At 40.2% G+C, this 23,842-nt stretch overlaps 2 protein-coding genes across 8 annotated transcripts in view; both read left to right on the forward strand.

Moving 5' to 3' along the window:
- Window positions 1-233: 233 nt before the first annotated feature.
- On the forward strand, window positions 234-14,311 carry tfr1a (transferrin receptor 1a). The gene is made up of 18 exons (XM_046408402.1): window positions 234-380; window positions 5,961-6,010; window positions 6,157-6,394; window positions 6,815-6,998; window positions 7,176-7,401; window positions 7,483-7,605; window positions 7,773-7,868; window positions 8,501-8,640; window positions 8,818-8,969; window positions 9,074-9,193; window positions 9,341-9,426; window positions 9,519-9,582; window positions 9,703-9,770; window positions 9,895-9,962; window positions 10,200-10,293; window positions 10,400-10,621; window positions 10,949-11,107; window positions 11,477-14,311. Exons 2-18 carry the CDS (start codon window positions 5,978-5,980, stop codon window positions 11,717-11,719), a joined length of 2,316 nt encoding a protein of 771 aa, XP_046264358.1. The 5' UTR covers window positions 234-380; window positions 5,961-5,977; the 3' UTR covers window positions 11,720-14,311.
- A 1,124-nt stretch (window positions 14,312-15,435) lies between these two features.
- The window catches only part of tnk2b (tyrosine kinase, non-receptor, 2b), a 52,961-nt gene continuing 44,554 nt past the window's right edge, over window positions 15,436-23,842 (forward strand). For 2 of the 7 annotated variants that reach the window (XM_046407781.1, XM_046407780.1), the window contains exons 1-2: window positions 15,439-15,742; window positions 22,825-23,033. The gene's annotated coding sequence lies outside the window, so the exon portion shown is untranslated. Of the gene's footprint in view, window positions 15,743-22,824; window positions 23,034-23,842 lie in introns of all 7 variants that reach the window. The other 5 variants (XM_046407785.1, XM_046407786.1, XM_046407782.1 and 2 more) reach the window with 4 other exon arrangements.

Consider the following 23,842-nt stretch of genomic DNA (forward strand, 5'->3'; position numbering starts at 1 on the left):
ATTATCTTCTCTAATACACAATTTACAGCAGCTTACTTTTTCTTTAAAATCACTGTAAGCATATGTGTTAAGAAAAACTGCCCCTTATAAAGCGCTATAACAGCACGTGTAGTCCGGTAGAAAAGCTGCCTGCGTGATATATCCTCGAAATTTGGGGGGGGGGGTGACGTGACGTGACGTCGGTGTGCGTGTAGGGCTGTGAACTCCACCCCAAAGAGGAAGTGACGTGAAGCCGTGCAACTCCTAGCCAATCGGATAGATAAAACTGGAGCGGCATGGTTACCGGCTGAAAGAGAGCAGATAGCGAGGAAGCAGCAAGGAGAACCTCGTGTCAAGGGCTGTCACAGAAGAAGTCAGTTGGTTTGAGCCGTGTTATAGAGGTGAGAGTTTTATCCATGACAAACGGCTAATCTAGCTACAATAGTTGGAACTGGAGATGCGTTCAAGCTTATTGCAACATTACTGAAATAACGACATTTGATGGTATTTCATAGAGTGATTTGTAGGACAAAAGCCTTCATTTTTATTCAGGGAATGTGTTTGTAAATGGCATATGATGTATTTAATGTGCTAATTTAAATAACTTGGGTTACCTTTATGAACGAGATTCTACATGTTCAGCGAAGCATAGGGCACCTGTCACTTAAGACACGTTTCCTTTCTGCTTCCTCTTACTGAAGATAGGTATCACCCAATTCCCTTAACTATTGTCACGTTGCCAAGGGCGCCATAATGGAGAAAGGCTGTAGTCACGTTCGGCGCGATCTGTTCTGGGGGTGGTTGAATACAGCTAGCCGAATGACTCTTTTCTCCTCAGAGGTAACCGAGTTACTAGGTAGCCATTGCACTGTCCCTGTTTACTGACCTTGACCATGACAGCAATAAGCTGCTGCATAGATAAGCTATCTTTACAGCAGTATTCCTAGTTATATCCTCCAGTCTAGACGAGTTTCAAATAACACAAATTGCTTTCCTCCATTCAGGTGGAGGAAAAGCCGATTTGCAACATGCCTCTCAGAGACGTTATGCCATATGGTAGTACAGGAAGTTGATTTGGTTTTGAATGAGTTGTTCTTCAGGCAGTATTAACGGTCATGACTGAATCATTCTACACACTGTTCACACTGGCAGCAGTTGGATTTGACAAGCCCCACTGTTGGCTGTCACTTTTAATGAAAAGAGCAGTTAATTATTGTCTCATTGCATGTTAGGTCACATACAAACTAAAGCAGTTCTAACTTGTTATTTTCTGTGGGAGTGTTGGCTGCTAGAGGCCTGCTTGCAGTTTTAGTAGTACTACATTTGAATATATTGTTTTACTGCGAAAAATTTGATAAGCCACCGAGGTTATGCATACACCATAGTGCCACCTGGTGTTTAAAGAGAGGACCCAGTATTGCCAAAGTGACCTTCAGAACCTGCACTATAGTAAATATAAATATAAATAAGCTAATGAACTGTGCGACTCCTAGACTCTCTTCTGCACAGTATCAAATGGCATCCTGTGCTGTCCCTCATGTCTATAATTCAGAATGTTCTGCTGTTTCTTGTGCAGACCTAATAAATGAGACTGGCCTGCCCAACTGTTCTCCTTCACTTTCCCATGAGCTACTTGGAGCTTTTCCCCAGTGTGACTCTCACATGATTTGCCACTGCACAATGACTCCTACGTACCCCTGACCCCTCTCCCCTTCCTCTGTCCTGCTCCCCCTGTCGTCCTCTTTCTTTTAACATTTCTTTGCCTGACTTCTGTCACCACAAATTTGTAAAACTAGATCAAATTCTGAAATGGCTTTTTTTTTTCTTTTTTTTGTAATGGTGGTGATTAATGGGAATTTTGGACATAAAACAACATTTACAATGTAACTGCTTAATAAAATTATGAAATTAATCAAGTTTTTCGGCAGTGCATTTGTATTAATTTATTTAAAGTAAAATGACTTGTAGTTATATGATTGCTGTCATGTGTCCCATGTCATTGTCATGTCATGTTCTTATTCACTGTGTGTGCTTGTGTCCAGTAAAGGGTCAACCACTGGTTAGAAAACATTTTTCCTTAATTGCATGGTATTTGGATATGTGGCTCTTGTGGGAACGCCCCAGAACTCTTACCGAATCAAGACTATTTTTATCAGTACTTCATACCATTTTATGAAGTGTCATCATAGCTTGTTCTTGCATGAGTTGAGGTGGCTCTTCAACGCCAAATTATTAGGCAGTTTTTCTTTTGCAATAATTACTTGGTGTACACATGTACATAAACAAGGCATATTAACAGGATGACCATTTGCTGATTGCAGAGCCGTTTAGACAAATAGGACAGGTCTTTAGTACCACAATGCTCATAATTATGTTGTCATTGTTGTGGCAGGTTTATTTAAGGTTACACTAACCAGTAATAATTTCTAAAGTTGTTGAAGTGATCATTGATAAATGATCATTTCATTACTTTAAAATAACTAAATTAGACTGTTCATCAACACCAGAATGATACGTGCATGTCCAAACATGTTCTTTTGGTTCGATTAAGTGATAGATTGTGATTAATTCACTTGTTGTTTGAGAAGGACGTTTTCATCTGCGACTTCTTTGACTCCTCTCAGTGACCCTGAGCTAATTTCCCAACAGTGATGCTGTTGTAACGTGAACAATAGGCTCGCTCAATACAGTGCTATGTATGAAGCAAGGACTTTTTTCAAAGGGGTTTTGTTCATTTACTAAGAAGACTATGAGGAAGCTGCTTTGGCAACCTGTTCCGCCACAGAAGTCAGAAATGTACTTGTCAAACACGAATTGCGGGGCTATGCGGTAATTGAGGTCATAATCATAACTATAAATCATTTCTAGGCTCTTACAGACTCTTCTCTGCAATGTTTTTTAAGCTGAACTTTTGTCTTTGTCTTTGAAGTTTATTTTGAGAAAATAATTTCCTGATGTGAGACTAGCAGGCTGTTCTATCTTTTATTTTTTGAGCTTGACTTCAGGTGCTCAGTGTGCACATGAACTCTGTCCAGTATCATTTCTTGTTAAGTCTTAGGGGTCCATGCAGTCCTGTCCACATTTAGCATGTCTAACAGGTCATGCCTATAAGTGCAGTTCTCAGAAGGGCGTGCCTCAAATTGACTCTTACTATCTCTTGCACACTTGGCTAAAATTACCAATGAAGATATGAGTCGTGTCCTTTATGGTTCAGACTCCGCCAAAACCAACTGAACTCCTTCAAGAGTATAAGGGATATGCTATCACGTTTTAGCGGAGATGTTAGTGTTTGTGTTAGATGTGTGTTCTGTTTCATATTGCTAATATCCATAGGTGTCTCAGCTGAAAGAATAGTTAATCTGATTAAAGTATTAAGGCCTGGTATGTTTGGTATGTAAGATTATAGGCACAGTTCTGCCCACTTTAAGAGAGCAATTAGCTTTAAAAAGTCTGTTCTGAGTCCATTATTTTTTTATTTTTTTTGTTAAGTCCATATTTGTCCGATGTCTTTTAGGTTGCGTTTGCAGAACAGGCTACGAATAAGAAAAATGTGAGGGCCGCTCATCTGTTGCAGTTTCAGAGATTTAGGTCTTATATATTATGTTTTTAGTGGAGTTGTGTCACCCTTCCAGGTTATAGAAGTCAGTGGAGTCAGGGGCTGTCTGAAGCCAAGCCATGTTCTAAAGTTAGCTGTACTTCATAATGCCTGCAACAGCCAAAGTGTTTTCTGAGTTAAGGTATTCTATGACCTGGTTCCAACATGTCTGCACCCTTATTTGTTTTATTGAAATACACTTGGCGTACAAGGTTAGGCTTTTTATCCATGCTGTCTTGGAAGCATACTGTTGCAGTGTAGCAAGGCCATGCTTTGGCGCTGCAAATTAGGGCAGGCTTTCCTGCCTGCCTGATCATTTGTGTCCCCTTGGCATTTGCCCACACAAGCTCTCCTCACGCAATGTCCAGTTTGGGATGTCCCTCCAGTGGAGCTTGTAAATTGGCTCGTAGGGATCATTAAAAGTTTTTTTTTTTTCTGTGCTGACCAGGCAATTGCAGCACGCACTGAACAGACGACACACAGATAAAGTAACAAAGTTTTAACCTTGTTTGAGTTGTGCGGTTTTATTGAACCAGTTTGTCAACAAAGCAGTGTTTTATTCAGTCCAAAGTTCAGTCACTGTGGTAGTGGTTTAACCCCTGACACCATATACTTCTCACATAGATTGATTAAGAGCTGTTGGATTAACTCAGGGCTTGATAAGACCAGGGTTGTTTGAGCAGTTTTGGTCTGTTTTGCTCTTCTTTGAAGGTCAGACTGGGTAGGAGAGGCCAAGAGGACTCTGCCAGTCAAATCAACCTGTCTCCTAACTAGAACTGGGATAAGGGTTGCTTCAGAGCTGCTTTGCTCTTGGCTTAAGACTTTAGGTGGTTGGTTTAAGGTGGAGCTATGTGAAATACTGCTAGCTTTTCATGGCCATGTCTTTGTTTGGCAATTTAATGGTTACAGGTGAAAGTAATTTGTAAATGCTTTGAATGCGTAAGCCTCCTTTTATTTGCACCCATTTGGGTGAAAATGCTACAGGCAAGAATATGGAAATGTAAATTTCTGTGCAGCAGGCATTCGTATCCCCTGTCCATTGTATATGTAGGAATACATTTAAAAAAAGTGAGTGGCTCCATGTGAATAGAGCAACCTGTAGTCAGATGGAGACAAGCCAGAAAGGTGCATTTGTCCAGCCTGGTTATATGACCTTTTGTTGTCTATTATGATGGTGTATTAACCATTAAACAGTCTACCCCAAACCCCATTTGTTTATTCTGTTTTTATGTTAATCAGGGTATTGTGTTGTAGAAACAAGGTGTACCTTTTATACTGCATCTATGGTTAACAGTATAATATACTGTCAACTGTTAAACCACAGCTCAATTCTGTATTTCTTGTTGACATGTTAAGTTGAAATAATAAATGCATTGTGTTTGGCTGCTTTAGGTATTAGTTAATATTGTGACCTGAGCTTTGTAGTCAAGTGGATTCACAAAATTGTCACCATTGTTACTCAAAGACACTCCTTAGCCAGCATTAAGAAACAAGGACATGAAGTGACCACGCACTGTCCCATGTGTCAAATTTCAGTGAATCAATGAAAATGTACAGAGGTCAGAAATTCTATACTGTAACGTTGTTTCTCTAATATCTGAATGTGCATTTGTAATATAAACGATGACTTTTCTGATATGTATATTATGAAATGTTTAAGAACAGTGCAAGAAAAGCAGGATATGTGAAAGCAAGTTGTTATCAAAAGTTTATTTTTGTGATATATGCATTAAGAGATATAGGACTCATCTGACCTTCCATAGGTGAAGCACCTTACAGAGCAGGCCTACTGAGGATGATCACATGCGCGGCTTTTATTCCACTGGTAGTGCATTACTGTATCTAAGAAAAAATATGCAGAAGAGTTGAGTTTCAGGTCTCTTTACTCTGTTAAACTGAAACCTTGCTTTGTTTGGCTTGTCTTTTGAATCAAAGTCAGTAGGAAGTTAGTTATTCTGTTATTATATTCTTCTGGCAATGGAGTTCACATGAAGGCATGGACTCTGTTTTGACCTGTGCGGGACACTGGTCTTTTGTGTCCAGACACAGTGCTGCCTTTCTAGTTAGGAGCAAAGGAAACCCCAGGGATGTTTAGACAAGAGGCGGGACATGTTCTTTGTACACCTCATTATTCCCAGGAGTGAAACAGTAGCATACTGTTGGAAGCATACACACTGTACAGAAATCTTTAAGTAAGTTGTACTCCATCTTTTGAATATGAAACACTGAACCCTTAGTAGGCTTGAATGGTGGCTGTTATTTATTTGAAACTAAGTCTGAAGGGGGTGATTATTTCATAATCAATGAGTTTGGGTAGATTGCCAACACAACAACCATACATCTTGAAGCCTGTTGCTTTACTTTCTGTGTTTGTTTCCCTTTTTAGAATCCTGTGAAGCAGCTATGGACCAGGCAAGGTCAACAATATCCAAAATTGTGAGTATTATAAATAGTATTACAACCCGAATCCTTAAATAACAAGCTTTGCGATTATTACCTCAATGGAAATGAGTGTTATTGTATCTGTCTATGATCCAAACAAATACTTTTTTATCTCATACTGCATTGTTCTGTAATTACAGTTTAATGGGGAGCCGCACTCCTATACACGTTTCAACTTGACTCAGAACATGGAAGGTGATAACAGCCAGGTGGAGATGAAACTGTCGTCCGACATGGATGAGGAGGTTGGGACAAATGGCGTGGGAGAACACCTTAGTCACAACTCCAACCGAAAACCCTACATGGCTCAAAAACTTGGAGGCACCCCCAAGAACCTCTGTTTCTTGGCATCTGCCATCCTCCTCATCTTCATCATTGGTAAGAGGGAATGACTGTCTTTCTGTTTGCATCACTCAAAAAATAACTTATTAGTTTGAGCATCTTGAACTCAGAAAGAGAAACTGAATGCCCCCTGACTTCCCACTAGCTCTCAAGAAAACATGTATCTTTGGCTTAACTTCAAGTCAACCACTATGCTTTAGACATATGGCAACCAAACCTCAAGTGTGATCAAGTCTTTAGCGTGTCGTAATTCACCTTTTCCTCACATAGTATAAGGTATACATGCTGTGTGGTGCTGTTATGGTATAGCTTTTCAAAATGCTAACTGTGTAGTCTTGGCTGTAATTTGATGCCTTTCGTCTTTCTGTCCTTGGGTGTGTTCCCTCTTCCTCTCTGTTAATGCAATTGCTCTTCTGTCCCTGGTTGATTTTCATTTCAAACAACTACCAATTTCAGGGTTCTTGATTGGCTACCTGGTTCAAAAGAAGAACGACTTGGCTCCAACCTGCGCCTCTTCCATTGCCAGCATGGAAAAAGATGTTCCCCACGAGACAGGTGCTGCCCCCCTCATGAACTGGGATGATGTGAAAATGCTCCTTTTTCAAAAAGTCACCGCCGCCAACATTGAACCTGTCTTAAGGTAAATATAAAGCCCACACACTACCTGTGGAATCTACTGTGAGCATTGGCTTGTTTCCAAAGTAACTGTTCTGGGAAAATGTCTTTATTGACATTACAATTTTAAAAGTGAATCATTGTTTCATGTTTCCTTTCTTCATTTTCATTTCCCATCTTGTTTTATTTCTCACTATCCTAGTGAGTTTTCCTCAACCAGTCACCGAGCTGGTTCTCCAGGTGATGAGGTTCTGGGGAACAAGGTGCTCAAGAAGTTCAAAGAGTACGGCATGAATACCTGGAATGATGAGCACTTTATTAAGGTTCAGGACCCACCAGCTTCTGGCTTCAACAGAGTTGCTTTCAAGAATGGGAATGCAGAGCGTCCAGATGGATTCCTGTCCTACAGTGCCAATGGAACAGTAACGGTAATGGACAAGCTAAATTAACCAGAGATTTTTTTAAATAAGTGGAGAAAAATGTATTTTAATTTTAATTTTTTTGCCCAGGGTGCTATCTTATATGCATATTACGGGCAGGAAGATGACTTCAGGTTGCTGCGTGACAAAAATATAAACCTGAGTGGCAGGGTCATGCTGGTCAGAGCTGGTAGGATCAGCTTTGCTGAGAAGGTAGGTGCTTTCAGTAAGAATAAACAGTTGTCTTTCTTTTCCTCAGTCACTCAGTCCACTCAATTTCCTCAATCAAAAAATAAATGTCTTTTTCATATTCTTTTTTTTTGTTACAATAATAATTGATCATCTGTAGTGATTTTTTGTAAACATTTGTGTTCTCACAGGTAGCCAATGCTGCCAAAATGAATGCCTCTGCTGTGTTAATCTACCCAGACCCCGACGATTACTTTTTTGAAGACACCACCCAGCTTTTTGGACATGTGAGTGTGGGACCAATATGAAACTGAAACCCACTGGAGAAATAGAGATATTTAGTTTGTTCATTGTGCTGATCTTATTAAATATACTGAACAACTTTAAAGGACTACAATTACTGGCATGAATAGTGGCTTTGTGTGCTCTTGTGCCCTAACATACATGTAAGATGCATGTATTCTGCATACTGAATGTAAACATAATTGTCCATAAGGGGAAGCAGGTGCACTTTTCCAGCAGTGGATTTTATTTGGGTGCTCCGCAAGCAAACAGACAAATAATTAAACATTTAAATAAATACAGAAAGGTAAGCGAAAGGTATAAAGGAAACGGTATATTTTGTAATAACATGTCCAAAGTAGAGCCTTCCATTAATGGTAAGCTGTAAATGTAATATTCAAACAGCAATATTTGGTTTATTTTAACAGTAATCTTCAGTGTAAGAGTGTAGAACTCAATGTGAAGTTTTTTTTCATACAGTTTACTTAATTTCAAATGTAGAGGCTTGAGGAGAAAGCTCAAGGCTTCTGGGAAGATTAGCCTGGAATGCTAAAACATTCAAAGTGTCGCTGTTGAATCGTTTTTTTGGTGCACCTTGTGAGTTTCAGTCTAACCCTCTTCTGTCCGTTTCCCACAGGTGCACATGGGTTCAGGGGATCCCTACACCCCAGGCTTCCCCTCCTTTAACCACACTCAGTTTCCACCTGTCCAGTCTTCAGGCCTGCCAAAAATCTTGGCTCAGACCATCACAGCACGGATGGCTGCCAAAATTCTGGGGTAAGGTTCACATACGCTTTGGACCAGCTGACACAAGACACTTAAAATAGACAGGTTATAATAAATACAGTAGCTTGTCTGTCATTTTCAAACATGCCTCTTTCACTGTGATTGTCTTCTATGGTTGGCTCTGTAGTCGCTTACACTGTGTTAATGTTGATTGTCTGCATTCTACAGTCAGCTGGGCGGTCAGAGTGTGCCCCAGGGGTGGGGAGGCATGAGAAAACTGGGAGACGAGAATGATGTTGTTACTGTGGAAGTCAACAATGTCCTGTCTGAGAAGAAGATAAATAATGTCTTTGGTGTCATCAAAGGCTTTGTGGATGCAGGTACGATGAGATATTTATTCAGCGAGAAAGTCAGAATTTGATTTAATGAACAAGAACGAGGAATGAATGTCCTCTCATCATATTCATTTTTTAAAAACTTTTAGATCGATATGTGGTTATCGGCGCCCAGAGGGATGCTTGGGGCCCAGGATTTGCTACGTCGACTGTCGGCACCAGCATTCTTGTAGAGCTGGCACGTTCTATCTCCGACATGGTGAAGAATGGTGAGTCTCAAGTGGCAGCTGATATTTGGGCTTTAGTGCCGGCTTTTGACTGAAACAATACTGATGTCAAGTCATCAAGCAGCTGAAGATGGATTTCAAAGCACTGCTCTTTTTCTTAATATGGATTTCTCATTATCCTCTTGACAGACGGATTCAAGCCAAGGAGAAGCATTGTGTTTGCTAGCTGGAGTGCTGGAGAATATGGGAGTGTTGGCGCCACCGAGTGGTTGGAGGTGAGAGTCGCACAAAGGATTTATGTGCTTTTTTTGTACTGACTGGTGTTAGCACTCTTTATATATTATTTTTATTCTTTTTTTATATCCAGGGTTATCTTTCTTCTCTGAACATGAAGGCCTTCTCCTACATCAACCTGGATGGAGCTGTAGCAGGTATTTCTGTCTGTTTTTAAATTGTAGATTTGGCTATTAAATATTTAACACCTCCCTACACCTACAGTATGAAACTATGTGTGATTTTAAGAATAACTGAATAGAAATGTTCTTTTCCAGGTCGGAATGGATTTAAAGTAGCAGGCAGTCCCTTGATGCACAGACTGATCGAGAGCGCTCTGAAGGAGGTAAATCCACAGCTGCTGGACTTTGAGGCACATTTAATAGAAGCCTGGTATTTTCATTAGTTAAAAGATTTGTCTGTGTATTTGTTTTTCTTAGATACAATGTATGCAATTGTCTTCCCCTTAGGTGCGCTCTGCAAACAAGGATGTGTCTCTCTTGTCTCAATTTGGACGGAGCAACTGGCAATTAAATATGTAAGTCTGATCAGACTGTTGGAGCAGTCGCATCCACAGTGTCTAGTCCGTTTTTATACGTCACCATGACGTCCAAGCTTTTCTCACTAGTATCACATACACAGCTGGAATGTGTCAGATAGCTGCCTTTCCTATGATCTGCTGAATGTTCACTACCAAATTTTCTTTTTCAAAATATTTACTTATGTTGAAAGAAAGCACAGCTAATGCGCCAAATTGCATGTGTTTATTTTTCAGATTGGAGCCTCTCAAGGTGGACAATGCTGCATATCCCTTCCTTGCCTTTTCGGGCATTCCCTCCGTTTCATTTAGATTCACTTCTGGTAATTCGGTAAGTCAGCTCACTGTACACTGAGCCATTACAGTGAAGCTTCGCTCATGCTGGCGTGCATCATTGCTAATTTTAATTCTCAACATATGATGGTTTTCCCTTTCAGGAGTACCCATACTTTGGGACTATGCTGGACACCTGGGAGAAACTGAATGCGGCCACATCCAACAAGGTTCCTCAGCTGGCTGAAATAGTGACCCGTTTTGCGGGTCACATAGCGCTGAGGCTGGTCCATGATCATCTACTGCAGATGGACCTGACGAAGTACAACAACATCATCCGTACTCAAGTGGCTCAGATCAATGTGAAAGTCAAGGATATTAAGAGGGTGAGTGTCCAGTTCTCTCCTGACTGACTTTGATTGAACTTTCCTAACTGGTGTTGTAAGGGTTGTGGCCTCAAAGAATGTGTTCATGGCACATCTGTCTGCATAGAGATAAAAAATCAATAAATACATGTAACTCCCCATTTCACTGCTGGTTTTGTAAAGCAGCTTATGTGTTTTTAATGCCTTTTTAAATTGATTTTTCTTACTGTTTTTGCCGAACTGCTGCTTTGATTATGTAACTCAGATATGCTCAGAAGATGCATATCCGTTTAGTTGATATTAATCGGAACATTAAATTCCCCCTGTGCTTGGTGTATGTCCTTCCAGAGGCAGCCTGAGCTCTTTCCCAAAGACCTAACGGTGCAGTGGTTGATGTCTGCCTTTGGGTCATACAGCCGTGCCTCTTCCAACCTGAAAACAGAAGTCGACAACAGCGACCTGGAGGACATCGAGATGTGCCGCATCATTAATGACCGCATCATGACGGTAAGACCTCTACAACTTGGTAGATCTGTTAGATAAGTGCTGAAACTATTGTTGATGCATATTCTGTGGTTATGCACCCTCGCTCAACATGCCTGAACCGTATTTGGACAAATGAATTATAATTTATAGGCCATGGATGCTCTTTTAAAAGCCCTGAAAACTTATTTTCTTAATTAATGTCTAAGAACAGTAGGTGTCCTACATGAACACAATTTTTATTTTTTTGTGTTGAATGTGTTGATTACTCAGGCCGGTTGCTTTGCATGACGTACCAAAAGAATCATCAAAACAATATTCCGGTGACTTCAAAGAAGGCTTATTAAATATCCTTATTCCCATCATCCCTTGTTCCTCTTCTTGTTTCTGCAGGTTGAAAGGAACCTCCTGTCACCGTACATCTCGGCCAGAGAGCGTCCTTTCCGTCACATCCTGCTGGGCTCTGGCCCTCACACTCTGAAGGCTCTGATCAGTCACCTCGAGGCTCTCAGGAATGACAGCCCCGAGGCAGATGCCGACCTGTTCCGCAACGAGTTTGCCTTGGCCACCTGGACCATTCAGGGCTGTGCTAACTCGCTAGCAGGGGACATCTGGTCTTTGGATAATGACATCTAAAAATTTTCCTGTTGCCTCCCTTTTTCATTTTGTTTGCCCCTTAATCACAGCTGGCAGTGTGACAACCAGTAGGCCACAATGATTCACCAACACTCACAGCTACACAAGTTTTTCTTGTTTTTAATTAAGCTGATTGAGAAAAAGAGAGAAGTGGAGCCGTTTCTGAATGTATACCAATAACATCATTACTTCTGTTCCATAATTCTTAACATTTCAGTGATAGTTTGCCTCATCTCCCTTCATTCTGATTTATTCCATAAAGCCAAACATTAATGATATAACACACATAAACCTTCTGCCTTAAGGCCATTCTTTCATAATTTCAGGTCGCGGTTAGTAAATACCGCATTTTGAATACTTTCGGTGCTAGAAATGACTGCCTTCAAACAGCCACGTTCTGTTACTACTTAAATGTTTGTTTTTACCCTATGGTTTTCCAGCACGGTATCAGGTCATGATCACAGAACATTTTGTGTTTGCCAGCTCAGAGATTAATGGAACACAAAAGGCTCATGGCTTTTCCATTTGTTTACCATAATTAATACAAATCAAAAAAGCTGGCATTTCCACTGCTCTCATAGCCTTCCGTTCAAACCGGATCTGGTTTACATTGGTAGCTATAATTTCATACTGTGCTGAAATCTGCTGCTCAACTCATTGTCGGAGATTCAGAAGTTGCTGAAAAGGACTGGAGATTAATTTCCTGCAACATAGCTGTTGTTTTTAGAGAACACTTTGAAATAGATTTTGGACAATAAGCTATCGTTGTTTGACATTACTTGGCTCCATTTCAATCTTTTTTTTTTTTTAAAAAAGTCCTAATTACATGCAACCATAAAAAAAAAAAAAAATCTTATTCACTCATCTGAATCATCCACCTCCTGACATGAGAGCAAATCTCAAGGCCTTTCAAAAACCAAGGGAGGATGTCTCTAACCATGTGGCACTGAAACAGAAACCGTACGTCTATTTATTGTGTTATTTATTTATCAGTGGCAGGGTTCACTATAAATAGTTTTTTTATTGCCTTTTATAAAAAAAAAAATAAATGTATAATTATCGGGAGCAGTGTCTTCCATAATTATGACAGTTATACTGTCGAATTGACAAAAGCAGCATCTGCTAAAAGAAGTTTACATGTTGACCGACGGGCCACTACTGAACACAGAACAACTGGGCTCCTTTCAACAAACCACACAACTGAGGTCATCTTTTTCCTACTTAACTGACATCTGATTGGTCTTATAGACTAGACCAGCTCACATATCTCCCTGGAGAACTGAAGACCTCTTACTGTCTGTTCCGGCCCCTTGGTCCATGTACTCCTCTCGTCATGACAACATTATCGGGAGCAGTGTCTCCCATAATGTGAAAAAGAAGAAGGTAGTTTTTGCCTACCAGTGTGTATCCGTATCGGAGGCAGTGCCCTCCATATTTCACTGTAGGAGTGGTTGTTTTTATTATCGGGAACAGTGTTTCCCATAATGTGTGTACATAGAATAATATGCTACGCCATGCACTTGTTTGTCTGCATCCTTAGATCCCATCTATGATGTTTCCATGCTAACATACCCTCTGTAGTTTGCTCTGAGGTCTGCAGCTTCTGATCACTGAAAGACAGTAGGAAGTTTTAACATCAGCTCTTTTACAAACATGTCTCATCTGTCTCTGTAGTGAAGTTAACAAGCTGCACAGCCTTAAATTGTTCTGTTTGTGTTATTTGAATCTGAGAATGTGATGTCTTTTCTTTGGGCTTCATATGGAACTGATATGGAAGGTCACTTGCTTTAAAAAGCAAGATGTTACAAACATGTTTGGGACCACTGGTTACTGCAGCGTAGTCCAGTGTTTCCAGTAAAGATCACCACTTCAAAATGGGTTTTGTTTTTAATGATTCAGTCAGTGTGGAAGTACGTTGTGCTTTCTGTTTTGATGTGTTTATTCTTGTGAAAGAGATTTCTTTGTGCCTTTTTATTTCATGACTGCATACAGTACTTAAAGAGGTTTTGGAAGATATATATTTGGCTTGTTTTGTTTTAGTTTTGACATTTCTGTATTTCCTTTTGTCCCTTTTCTATGCTATAATGAAAAGTTACTGGTTTGTGCTGCAATTTTTTTTCAATAGTTATTGGAAGAAATTGGTAAAAAATGAAAGGACAAAATCAGCATAAATGGAATTTAAAAATTGGAAAGTGAATTTTGAAGTTGTTAACGTGGTCCTCCTTTAGCCAATCTGCAAAATGAGGGACCATCTTATGTTATGCTTTAGTAGAAAAACAAATTTAATCCCTTTTTAGATGATCTTTTAACCATTCACACATTCCTAGTTTGAGTGATTAAACTGACCTGTTGGGCTATAATGAGGCATATACTAGAAGTTGCATCTCTAATATTGGCCTTCTCTGTATTAGAGATGATGCAGATGTAGAAATTGATCCGCCAAATTGGTCTTTGGTGAGCTTTTAAAATTCAGACAAAGTTGATGAAGTTCATGTTTGGAAATTGTTAAAATTATGCTTTTCCCCCATCAAACTGTATGCAAGTTTGCTTAGCTTTCCCTTTTTGTTGCTGCAATAAACAATCACATCACAACTGTTGAGTCATGGTATGATTATTGCACATTATTTGTATTCAAGAGTTAAACTTATTTTAGAGTTACATGACAGTGAGATATAAATTGCTTTGTTTTATGTCAGACTAAAAGGAAGCGCTCATTTAGACAATCTTTTCAGTCATGCATGCATTTCTGAAATCCATTACTTCTACAGAATCCACTATTTTTAGACAGAAATCTGTGTTAAGTGGATTTTTATAAGCAGTTAGATATGTAAACGTCCTCGTCCATCACTCGCGTTATTGTTACTTCTGGATGTTTGAAATTCACTGTGCTGTGCAAAGTTTGACAAGATTTTTTTTCACCATATGCTGAAGGGAGGGAAGTTTCTCTGTGCTCGCCTGAAATCTTGTATGTACAACATGATTTTGTGACAAGTTTTGAAGAATTAAAGTGTGTTGTGCAGTTAAACTTTTGAAATAGAGAATATTTAGATATTCTCCAATTCTAATCAGGACTTAAGAATTCTTTCATGTGGGAAACAAATTTACCTGTTGTTCACAGTATCTTTATGTGTTTTAAAACATGTCAGGAGGGACCCTTTTAATATTCCTTTCTGTTTTTCACCTGTGATACCTGCCCAACCAGTGCACACCTCTTTGCCCAGGGACCTGAACAGCAAACAGTAAAGAAAAGTCGATGTGACAACCTTTGACCACACGATGGAGACAAAGCAAGCCATATGTTTAAAGCTGTCACTCACTGCCTCTCACTGCAGTTATTAGTGATTATTTATGAGGTGACGTTTAGGATTTAAATAAGATATTGCCATTAGAGGCTCCCAAAACGTTTCCTGTCAAAACACAAAAGGTTTTGGTGAGGGAAATTATTTACTTGTTATGCAACAGTTTGGACTACCACCACATCAACCATGATTTTAAATGATGTGCGTGAATACGTCTTAAAAACCAAAGCACTAAAGTTGATAGCAGAAGCTGCTGAACGAAGTGTGGTAATATTGGCATGTTCCTTTAAGAGTGGGCTGACAGCCTGAATGTGTACCAGAGATATAATAAAGATAAAGACCTCTCACTTTGATACTGGTTCCTGCTTCAGCAAACATCGACAAGAAGAGACAGGAAATAGATGCAAACAGCCAGTGTGTTATTCTCAGAGGGATACATCTTCAAATACACAGACGATCTTTGTACCATACAAAGACAGCACAGAACTGACGCCAGCAGGCTCAAAACCCCGGCTGTGTTTTCGGACAGGGCTTGTGTGCAAGTAAACCATTCAACGCGGACTTGTGCAAACTTTTTTTCAGTTTCAGTCTTTTTCACGCTATGGCTGAAGGGCTTTGAGTCATTACAGATGTCAGGACTTGTGAACTCGTAGCCGGTTTGTTGGAGTGCCAAAACCCAGCGGAACAGGAGGTGACAGCAAGTGACAGGAGCTGAGATTGACAGGTAGGCGCTCTCAGTGAAAACGTGAATGTAACATATAGCAAATATAACTGAAGTTCATGAATGTTTTTCGTTTATGGCTCCGCAGTTAAAGGATAGCAAGTACAGAAGATGCTATTGTGTGGTAGAGCCACTTGTCGCCTAATTCAGTGCTACCCAGCAAGCAATTTCGGAAAAGTTTGGCGCACATTAGCCAACCTGAGATGGCTACAACCTATACCGCACAAAATGAAAGGTCTAGGTAAAATTCATCATATAATTAAATAAGAAATGATTTCCAGTGGCCCTCCATCAGACTTAAGTACGGTCTCACAATAAATAAAAGTGCGCAGGTATCCTGGCTTTTAGTTTGAAAAATGCGGGTGTTTGGTGCACACAGCGCTCTTCAATGCAGTTTATCATGTGTAACTTTGTGACGGTCACATACTTTTACCTCACAGCATGGTGAGTTTCAAGTTAAAAGCACACCGTCCACTTGTTGATAAGAGTGCATACAAAATATTCAAATTTAACCTCCTGCATGGAAACACAGGGAAGAGGACAATGATCATCTTTCTACCTGGGTGTAAGGAAAGGGCACAAGATGTTAACCAATCACATTCATTGTTCAAATGTCCAATCAGATTCCATGTTTACTTCGTATTGGACAAAAACATCCAATGGCATGTAAAATTCAGTACATGTCAGGCTTTTTCAAAATTCCCAGTTGCAAGTTGGCTCCAATTTTCTGTTTTCCAAAGGATGTTTTGGGATTATTATGCTGCTTGGAAACAGAAGTAAGAGGACATTAAATATCGTGATTATGGTTACAATTAGGCCGAAAATCGCACTCATGTGACACGCTATAAAATCAGTCAGGCCTTTTTCACAGAAGACATTTGAACATGTTACAGACAGAGCGGTGCAGGCGTAAGTGATAACATTAATGAAGGCTGAATTCCTTTTTTAGCTGCTACCTGTCATGACTTAGTGGGACACTACCTCCTCTCTCCCTCTCCCTCTCTCTCCCTCTCCCCCTCTCCCCCCTCACACATGTTCACACACACACACCTGGTGTCAGATCAGAAGCAATGCCTGAGAGCAACAGAGCACTCTTGTATGTAAATTAACCACTACTGCTGGATCGAGCTACACACACACACACACACACACACACACACTACTAGCTTGCTGTAATAGCCCTCATTATCAGTAGATCTGTGAGTAATGCTCATAGTTTTATGCTTGGCATTATGTAAAACATTTTCACATAACTGTTTTTTTATTGGTGCAATTAAGCTTAATGGTTGCCTGTGTTTGACTTTAATATAAGACTGTCCCACTGTCTTCCAACAGGGTAAAGTCCAGATCACTCTGGTACATTTCAGTGTCTTTATAAACCTTTAGTGTCATGATAATCAGTTAGACAGCAAATGTAAACTAGCCCTAACCTAACGCTCTGATTTAATGTTGGCTGTTGTAAACCTCTTTCATTATTCCATTGTCTCTATATTTGTGTTTCAACAAGATGTGCTGTTGGATAACTTTGTGTGCTTGTCACCATACTCAATCATTTCCCACCTGTTTCTTCACTCTTGTAGTACATGAACATTTTGCACATTTTAGGAGGATAGACAAAGATGGTACGTGACACAGACATGATGTGATGTGATGAAGGCAGAAGACAATTTCTTCCACAAAGGCGGCTCGATAAAAATACCTGATTTTTGGCTCTAGGATGTCTTGCTTGAGCTGGTCTTCAAGTGAGCTTGTAATCTGAACGTAATATGAAACTTGTTGTAAAAATGTTCATATGATAGGTATGTAACTAAGTAAACATACCCATGGGTTGCAGGAATGTACAATGCTTACGCTTTATTCTGGCAACTGGGCTGGTATACTACATATATTTGATCTGATTACAAAGTGCATTTATATTTACATGAAGATTCGGGTGTTTTGTCTCAGTTGACCCAGTGTGGTGAGGGTGCTAAATGTGCTGTCTGGTTTTGGTTTGTAAATATCAAATGTCACCTGTTGTAATTTTTCTCAGTAGGGAAGAGTACGAGTCCACACATCATCACAGACTCAGCATGGGCAGTAGCTACTTCTACTTTTCATATACTGCAGCTTGTGTCTCAGTAGGACCACCCTCGGTTTGAAGTGGACACAATCCAGTGTTGCCCACTGTTGGTCTATAATGAGCTCTGTTAATTCAGAATTCCTTTGAACAGATCCTCAAGAAGCACTAAAGCTGCGGTTGAGGTATTGTCGCATACCTTCCTGTGAGGCGATACTGTGATTTCATCTCATAGTATTTTGTGCCGCCCACATATCCTGTAGTGTTTAATTGTATTTGAGTAAAACATTTCACTTTTTTTAAATGGTCCTGAATAAGGGTCACATATTGGCTTGTCAATGTATGATACATATATATATATATGTAAGAAAATGTTTAGTGTTTTGTTGTAATGTATTCTGTTTGTATTACTTGTTTGTATCTAAATCCAGCTCTGATCTTCTTACTTGCAGGGATGTTCCATTAGTTACATTAGCTAGCAGGAGGAGGCTGACAGTCATATGACATAAATGCAGTTAAACACATTTACTGACACAAAGTCAGTCACGCTCTCCTCATTAAAGACTGATTTAATGACGGAGGCCACAGGCCATGATTATATGACTGGTACTGAAGGGTTGACAGTTCGTTGTTCATTTGGCGGCTAACGCCGGTCCACAGCTGCAGTGAAGACACAGGCTTGTATGTTTTGAAATAGTTTTAGTTTTAGATTTATAAAATTGGTTTGTGGTTTCATTTTGCCATATCAGTCAAACCCATCCCCCAACGTTTTCTCACATTAGTGATGTCATAACTTGCTGATATTGTTTTTTTCCCCAAGGATGCACAAACCTTGCTGAGAGCAGTTTTCTTTGGAATTACTTTCTACCCAAAAAGAAGCCACAGTAAATGTTTATCATACCCGTATTTTCCAACACCAGGTTGGTGTGTGTCCTTTTCAACAAAACCATTTACAGTAGAACTTAAAAATCTTCATATTTATGTTGTTGTGTTGACGGTAGATGTCTAGATTTCATACTTAAAGACTGCCATCTTCTTTTTCTGAAATTAGGAAAATTTCAAAGTTTCTGTTGTTCCTTGCTCTATATGTTGACTCTAAATATCAACAGGCGTCATTACATTTTTCAAAGCCAAACATGCGACAAATGAAGCTTTAGAAAGGACGTAAAACTTGATCAGCCTCTGTGTGTATTTTGTTAATATTTAATTATGCCACAGTTGTAGAAATGCAAGAGCGTAATTCTGTATAGCTACCATTCATTATTGTAATGCAGTATGTGCTCATCACCACTGATACCAGGTGCTTCCTCCTTCTAAGAACAGTCTATGAAAATGAAATGAGAGGAACCACACTCTTCGGCCTGATATGTTTAAACACGGACCTCTGAACGTTTTAATGTAAAACTGCTATTTGTGTCTGACAAAGTATGAGTGCAGGTGACTGGACATGGATTAAGAGGAAACTATAAATTCTGGCTTGCTGCCCAGTGAGCAGTTACAAGAGTGTGAAATGCAACTGCTGCCAACTCCCCAACCGGATGTTAGAGCCTGCAGGAGTATTGCACCACCTTCCTGCATGAGAGAGAGAAAAAAAAAACTCTAAACACAGTTGATGATTCAGAACTATTCGAGGTGTAGTTTGCTGGCAAACGCAGGAGTTACTGTGTCTGTCTGATACAGTAACTGTGACTGGAGGTATATCGATGATGTTACATTTACTATTCATTCTCCCTTTTGTGTGTGTGTGTGTGTGTGAGAGAGAGAAGCAGAAATAGAAAGAGTACTGCATTTCCTGTACTCTGTTCTCTGTTGGTAAGAGAAGATTGAGTTTCACTCCCCTCTTTTCAGTGTCTTGTCCTCCTCATGGCAGCTTTACTTTGTCCTCAGGAGAGAATATTGTTGGCTTGGCCTCTGGTCATCTCTTATTACTAGAGCGGCATGGGAGTATCATCATTCAGTGTCCATAGAAACATCATCAAAACAAGGCGAGTTCTGTTATCAAAGTCATTTACAGTTCAATATATTACATTCAGTAGGTTTTAATTCAGTGATAAAACTAGTGTCATGAGCACCTGCCATATCGTTAGTATGAGTATTAACTTACTATAATGAGCAATGAGTAACTAACAGTCATTTTCATTATCATTATCAATTCATTGTCACTTAATTTTATGACTCAGTCAACATTTTCAGATTGCCCCTTGTGTCCAACCAACAGTCCAAAACCCAAAGACTCTTCATTTACTTTCAAAAATCAGTAAATACTTCCATTTAAGAAGTTGATTAATTCTAGTTGGTTAATCAGCTAATTGTTGCATCTCTGTTATTGTAGAAACAGATAGCAGGTGAATATACAATACAGCATAGTGTATGACTAAGGCCTTTGTCACTTTTGATTAGGTCCTGGTAAACTGAAGATGATGCAATTCAAAACAACAGGAAGCAGTGTGAATGAAAGACTTCCGTTGATAGAGGAGTGCATGAATCAGCCGTGACTCTGCAAAGGAAAAGGGAGGAGAGACAGGCTTTCTATTGAACCTGACCAATCCTGGTTAATTATAAGCTTATCTAAAAAGACAACGAACTGGGTGATGGGTTGAAGAGCTTTACGTACCAAAGTATTTTAGTAATGATGCCGAACATGCAGATGACCTTGTCACATTTTGTGGTAAACTGTCATCATTGTCATAAGTTTCCTACAGTTGAACTCAAGGACAAATTTTGCTAATTTTCACACCACATTTGCATCATGAAAACTATCAGACACAGAATACTCTCCCCATGTCCATGTCCAAGACACTTGATCTCCAGTCTTCAGCCATGTTAGCAGCTCTTTGAAGCTATAACAGGGAACAGTGGTGCATTTAGCTAAAAGCTCCCATCAGCATGTTAACATGCTCACAACGTTAGAGCAACATAGAGCAAATGTTTACTTTGTTCACCATCTTTTGTGTTAGGATTGTCGTTCTTAAACCAAAGTAATGGCAAATTATTTTTTTTGGCTTAGCGATGCCATAAGGCGAAAGTTTAAGGGATCACAAGTTGTTACAATTCATCCTGAGGGTGACATGAATGTCCAAACAGCAGTTGTGAAGATATTTCATTTGAAACCACAAATGTCAACCTGTTGGTGCAAGAGGAAAAGTCTGGAAATCATCAGAGTCTTGTGGGTCCATCCTCTGAGGACCTTGAATGTTATTTCATGGTAATCTGTCCAACAGATATTTCAGTCTGGACCAAACCAAGCTAAAATTTCCATCTAATTCAGTCATGTTCATAAACAGATAGTAAACACTACTCTTTTGCTGACGTTGGTACCTACTGTAGATGTATTTGTTCCACTGACCTCAGTTGAGCTGCTTTTCTCATACATTTGTAGTGTTCCAAGTGGCCTCTGTCCTTGACCGTGTTTGTGCAGTTTATTTCTGGCCTTTCTTACTCTCTCTAGGGATTGGGTGGTGTTTGTGTGTCCTAATGTGCAAGAGAGGGGGCTCCGGCCATAAACTACCTTCCTCTCGCTGCCTTGCCCACTGACTGAGTTGCGTAACAAATATGTAAAAACCGCTGGGGCCCTATGATACCGCCCTCTGGCATGTTACAGATGGCTGTCAATAGAACGAGATGCAGCTTACTCTTTTAGCCTGAGCCAATAATGCATGAATAGTGCACGTGTCGATAAACGAATGACATTCCAGTGGCGATTTGTTGCTTTAAAGCCACCAGATTGTTGAGCGTGTGTGTGTTCAGTTATGGCTCACGCCTGTGAGCCTGTACGTGATTGGTGTCCACAGTGCACAGTTACATACGTACTCTCTTTTCCTCACAAACAAAGGAGTCATTTTGTGGAGTGTATGCAGGGAGGGAGAATAGCTTGGTGTTTCTCCTTGTTGCGAGCTTCTCCTCTGACACTGTAGGCTCGAGTCAGCCACTTTACTAGGTGGTGGGTGTACTGTGTCCTTGTGCGTCAGTGTGAATTGCATTGATTCATTTATACTGCCCTCTCCTGCACAGGGCCCCTCAGGCATTTCTACCACAGCCCCCAGACCTGGTCTGGAACAATGTCAAGTCAATTCACATCAAGCACTGGAAGTTGCTTCCGGTTGGGGCCTACTGTAGCTTATTGATTCAGCAGACTACAGTCACACAGAGTTTAACAATCCTTTAAAATGAGTGTTTTCAGGATTTATATAAACTATATATGATCTTGGCCTGTGCTCTGAGTTGATTATTCCAAAGTTGAATCAACAATATCAAATTCATCTGACAGGAGTGGTTATGCTTTTTAGTTTTGCAATGAGAAAGTCCCTCAGCTCTGTGGTGTAACAGCTCAGGTGCTGCCAGCACTCTGTTTGATCATGTGTGTAAAGTGTGAGTGGGTGGATGGTTGTTGCTGAAATCTTGGCTTCCGCTTCATCTCAGTAGCTGTAAAGTTTCATTTGTTTGGAAATAAGAAGAAAGAAAAAAAACCCCAAATACCTGCAGACGTTCAACTAAAATGTGATAGCTGTGTGGTTGATTTCATGTCTTTTTACGAATGTTTGTGTAATAAATGTTGGGAGAAAAAAGTAATTTGCACAAAGTTTGTCTACAATAATTAAGTGTTAGGACTGCCATCCTTTCAAACAGGGAATGACTTATTATCATTTCATTAATTTTCCTTGTTTCCTAAGAACAAACTGTGCCTGTGTGCTCAGGCTGAGTGTGTGTCTGCAGGGGGCCCTCCAAGGCATTGGAGCGCTTTTATGGTGAAACCCTGTAAACCTCACCAGGTTCCTGGCTCTGACTCATTCTCTCATCACAATATAGGGTGACTTTGCACCAACACCCAAGAGTGCTCACTTTCAGTTATTTGGTGTGCTTTGTGGTTCTCTGCCTCATGTTTTTGTGTACACAGGAAATACAGCCCATCTTTAATTAGAACTGATGAGGCAAGCTCCTCGTAAAGTTTTATGAAAGAGTGAAACTGTGATATTTCGACACTGTCAGTGTCATCGTGTGATCTTTTTTTTTTCCTTCTTTTTTTTAGGCAACTCCTGTAGCGCACTCCTGGGTTTGTATTGACCAATGGATGAGGATGAGATCATGTGAGTGTGTGCCAACCTCGCAATGCCATGGACTTGTAGCTGGGCCAGACCTCACCTCAATGGACTGGGGGCCTTGTCTTCATGTGGCTGACCTTCTGTCATCAACCTGAGAGGAGTATCCACGGTGTGAGAGCAGACGCTGGACTACCTGGTAAGAAGATCGTACATGCTCATATGTTCAGTATCTCGGACAGTGTCTGTTTCAGAGCTAGTCTTTTTGCAGCTGGGTGTGACTGCGTGCTTTGCGTGTGTTTGGTTGTGTATCTGCCACACTTTCTGTTTGTTCTTGCATCTCAGCTTGTGTGTGTGTGTGTGTGTGTGTGTGTGTGTGTGAATTATGTAGACATGAGATCATACCAAACAGTGACTGTGCTCTCCTCTCCACTGACCAGCGCATTGTGTGTCTGAATGGGAACTATTCACCTTTGAAACGAGGAGCAAATACAGAGGATGATGTCATCGTGGGCCCCACTGTTAGTGTGAGGAAAGAGGAAAAAAAAAATCTTGCACGTTTTTATCATCTCCTTGCAGATACACACTTAAAAACACAAGATGGATGTGGCTGATCATTTGCTGTTTAATTACACTCTGGGAGTCCGTCACATCCCAGATTTATTTTATTTTCCGCAGTGTTTGTGCAACACAGCAAATTGTGAGCTTATGAGGCAGAGAAGGAGGAAGAGACAGTCATACTAATGGCTTTAATAGAACCCACTCTGTTCTTCAGGAAACAAACCGCACCCAGGACACCGGCAAGCCAAACAGATGTCTACATCTTTGGTACAAAGAGAAATAATCATCAAGTGTGTGTCTGAGAGCTCAGACCAGACTGAGTGTGTAGGGTATGTTTGTCAATGAATGTAGGAATTGAGCCAGCATGTCTGTGTGTGTGTCAGTAGTGTTAAGGTCATACCATTGGGATGTAACATATCATTTAACTTACTAACCATATTTTTTGTT

The sequence above is a fragment of the Scatophagus argus genome, chromosome 13, assembly GCF_020382885.2.
Source record: "Scatophagus argus isolate fScaArg1 chromosome 13, fScaArg1.pri, whole genome shotgun sequence".
Lineage (NCBI taxonomy): Eukaryota > Metazoa > Chordata > Actinopteri > Scatophagidae > Scatophagus > Scatophagus argus.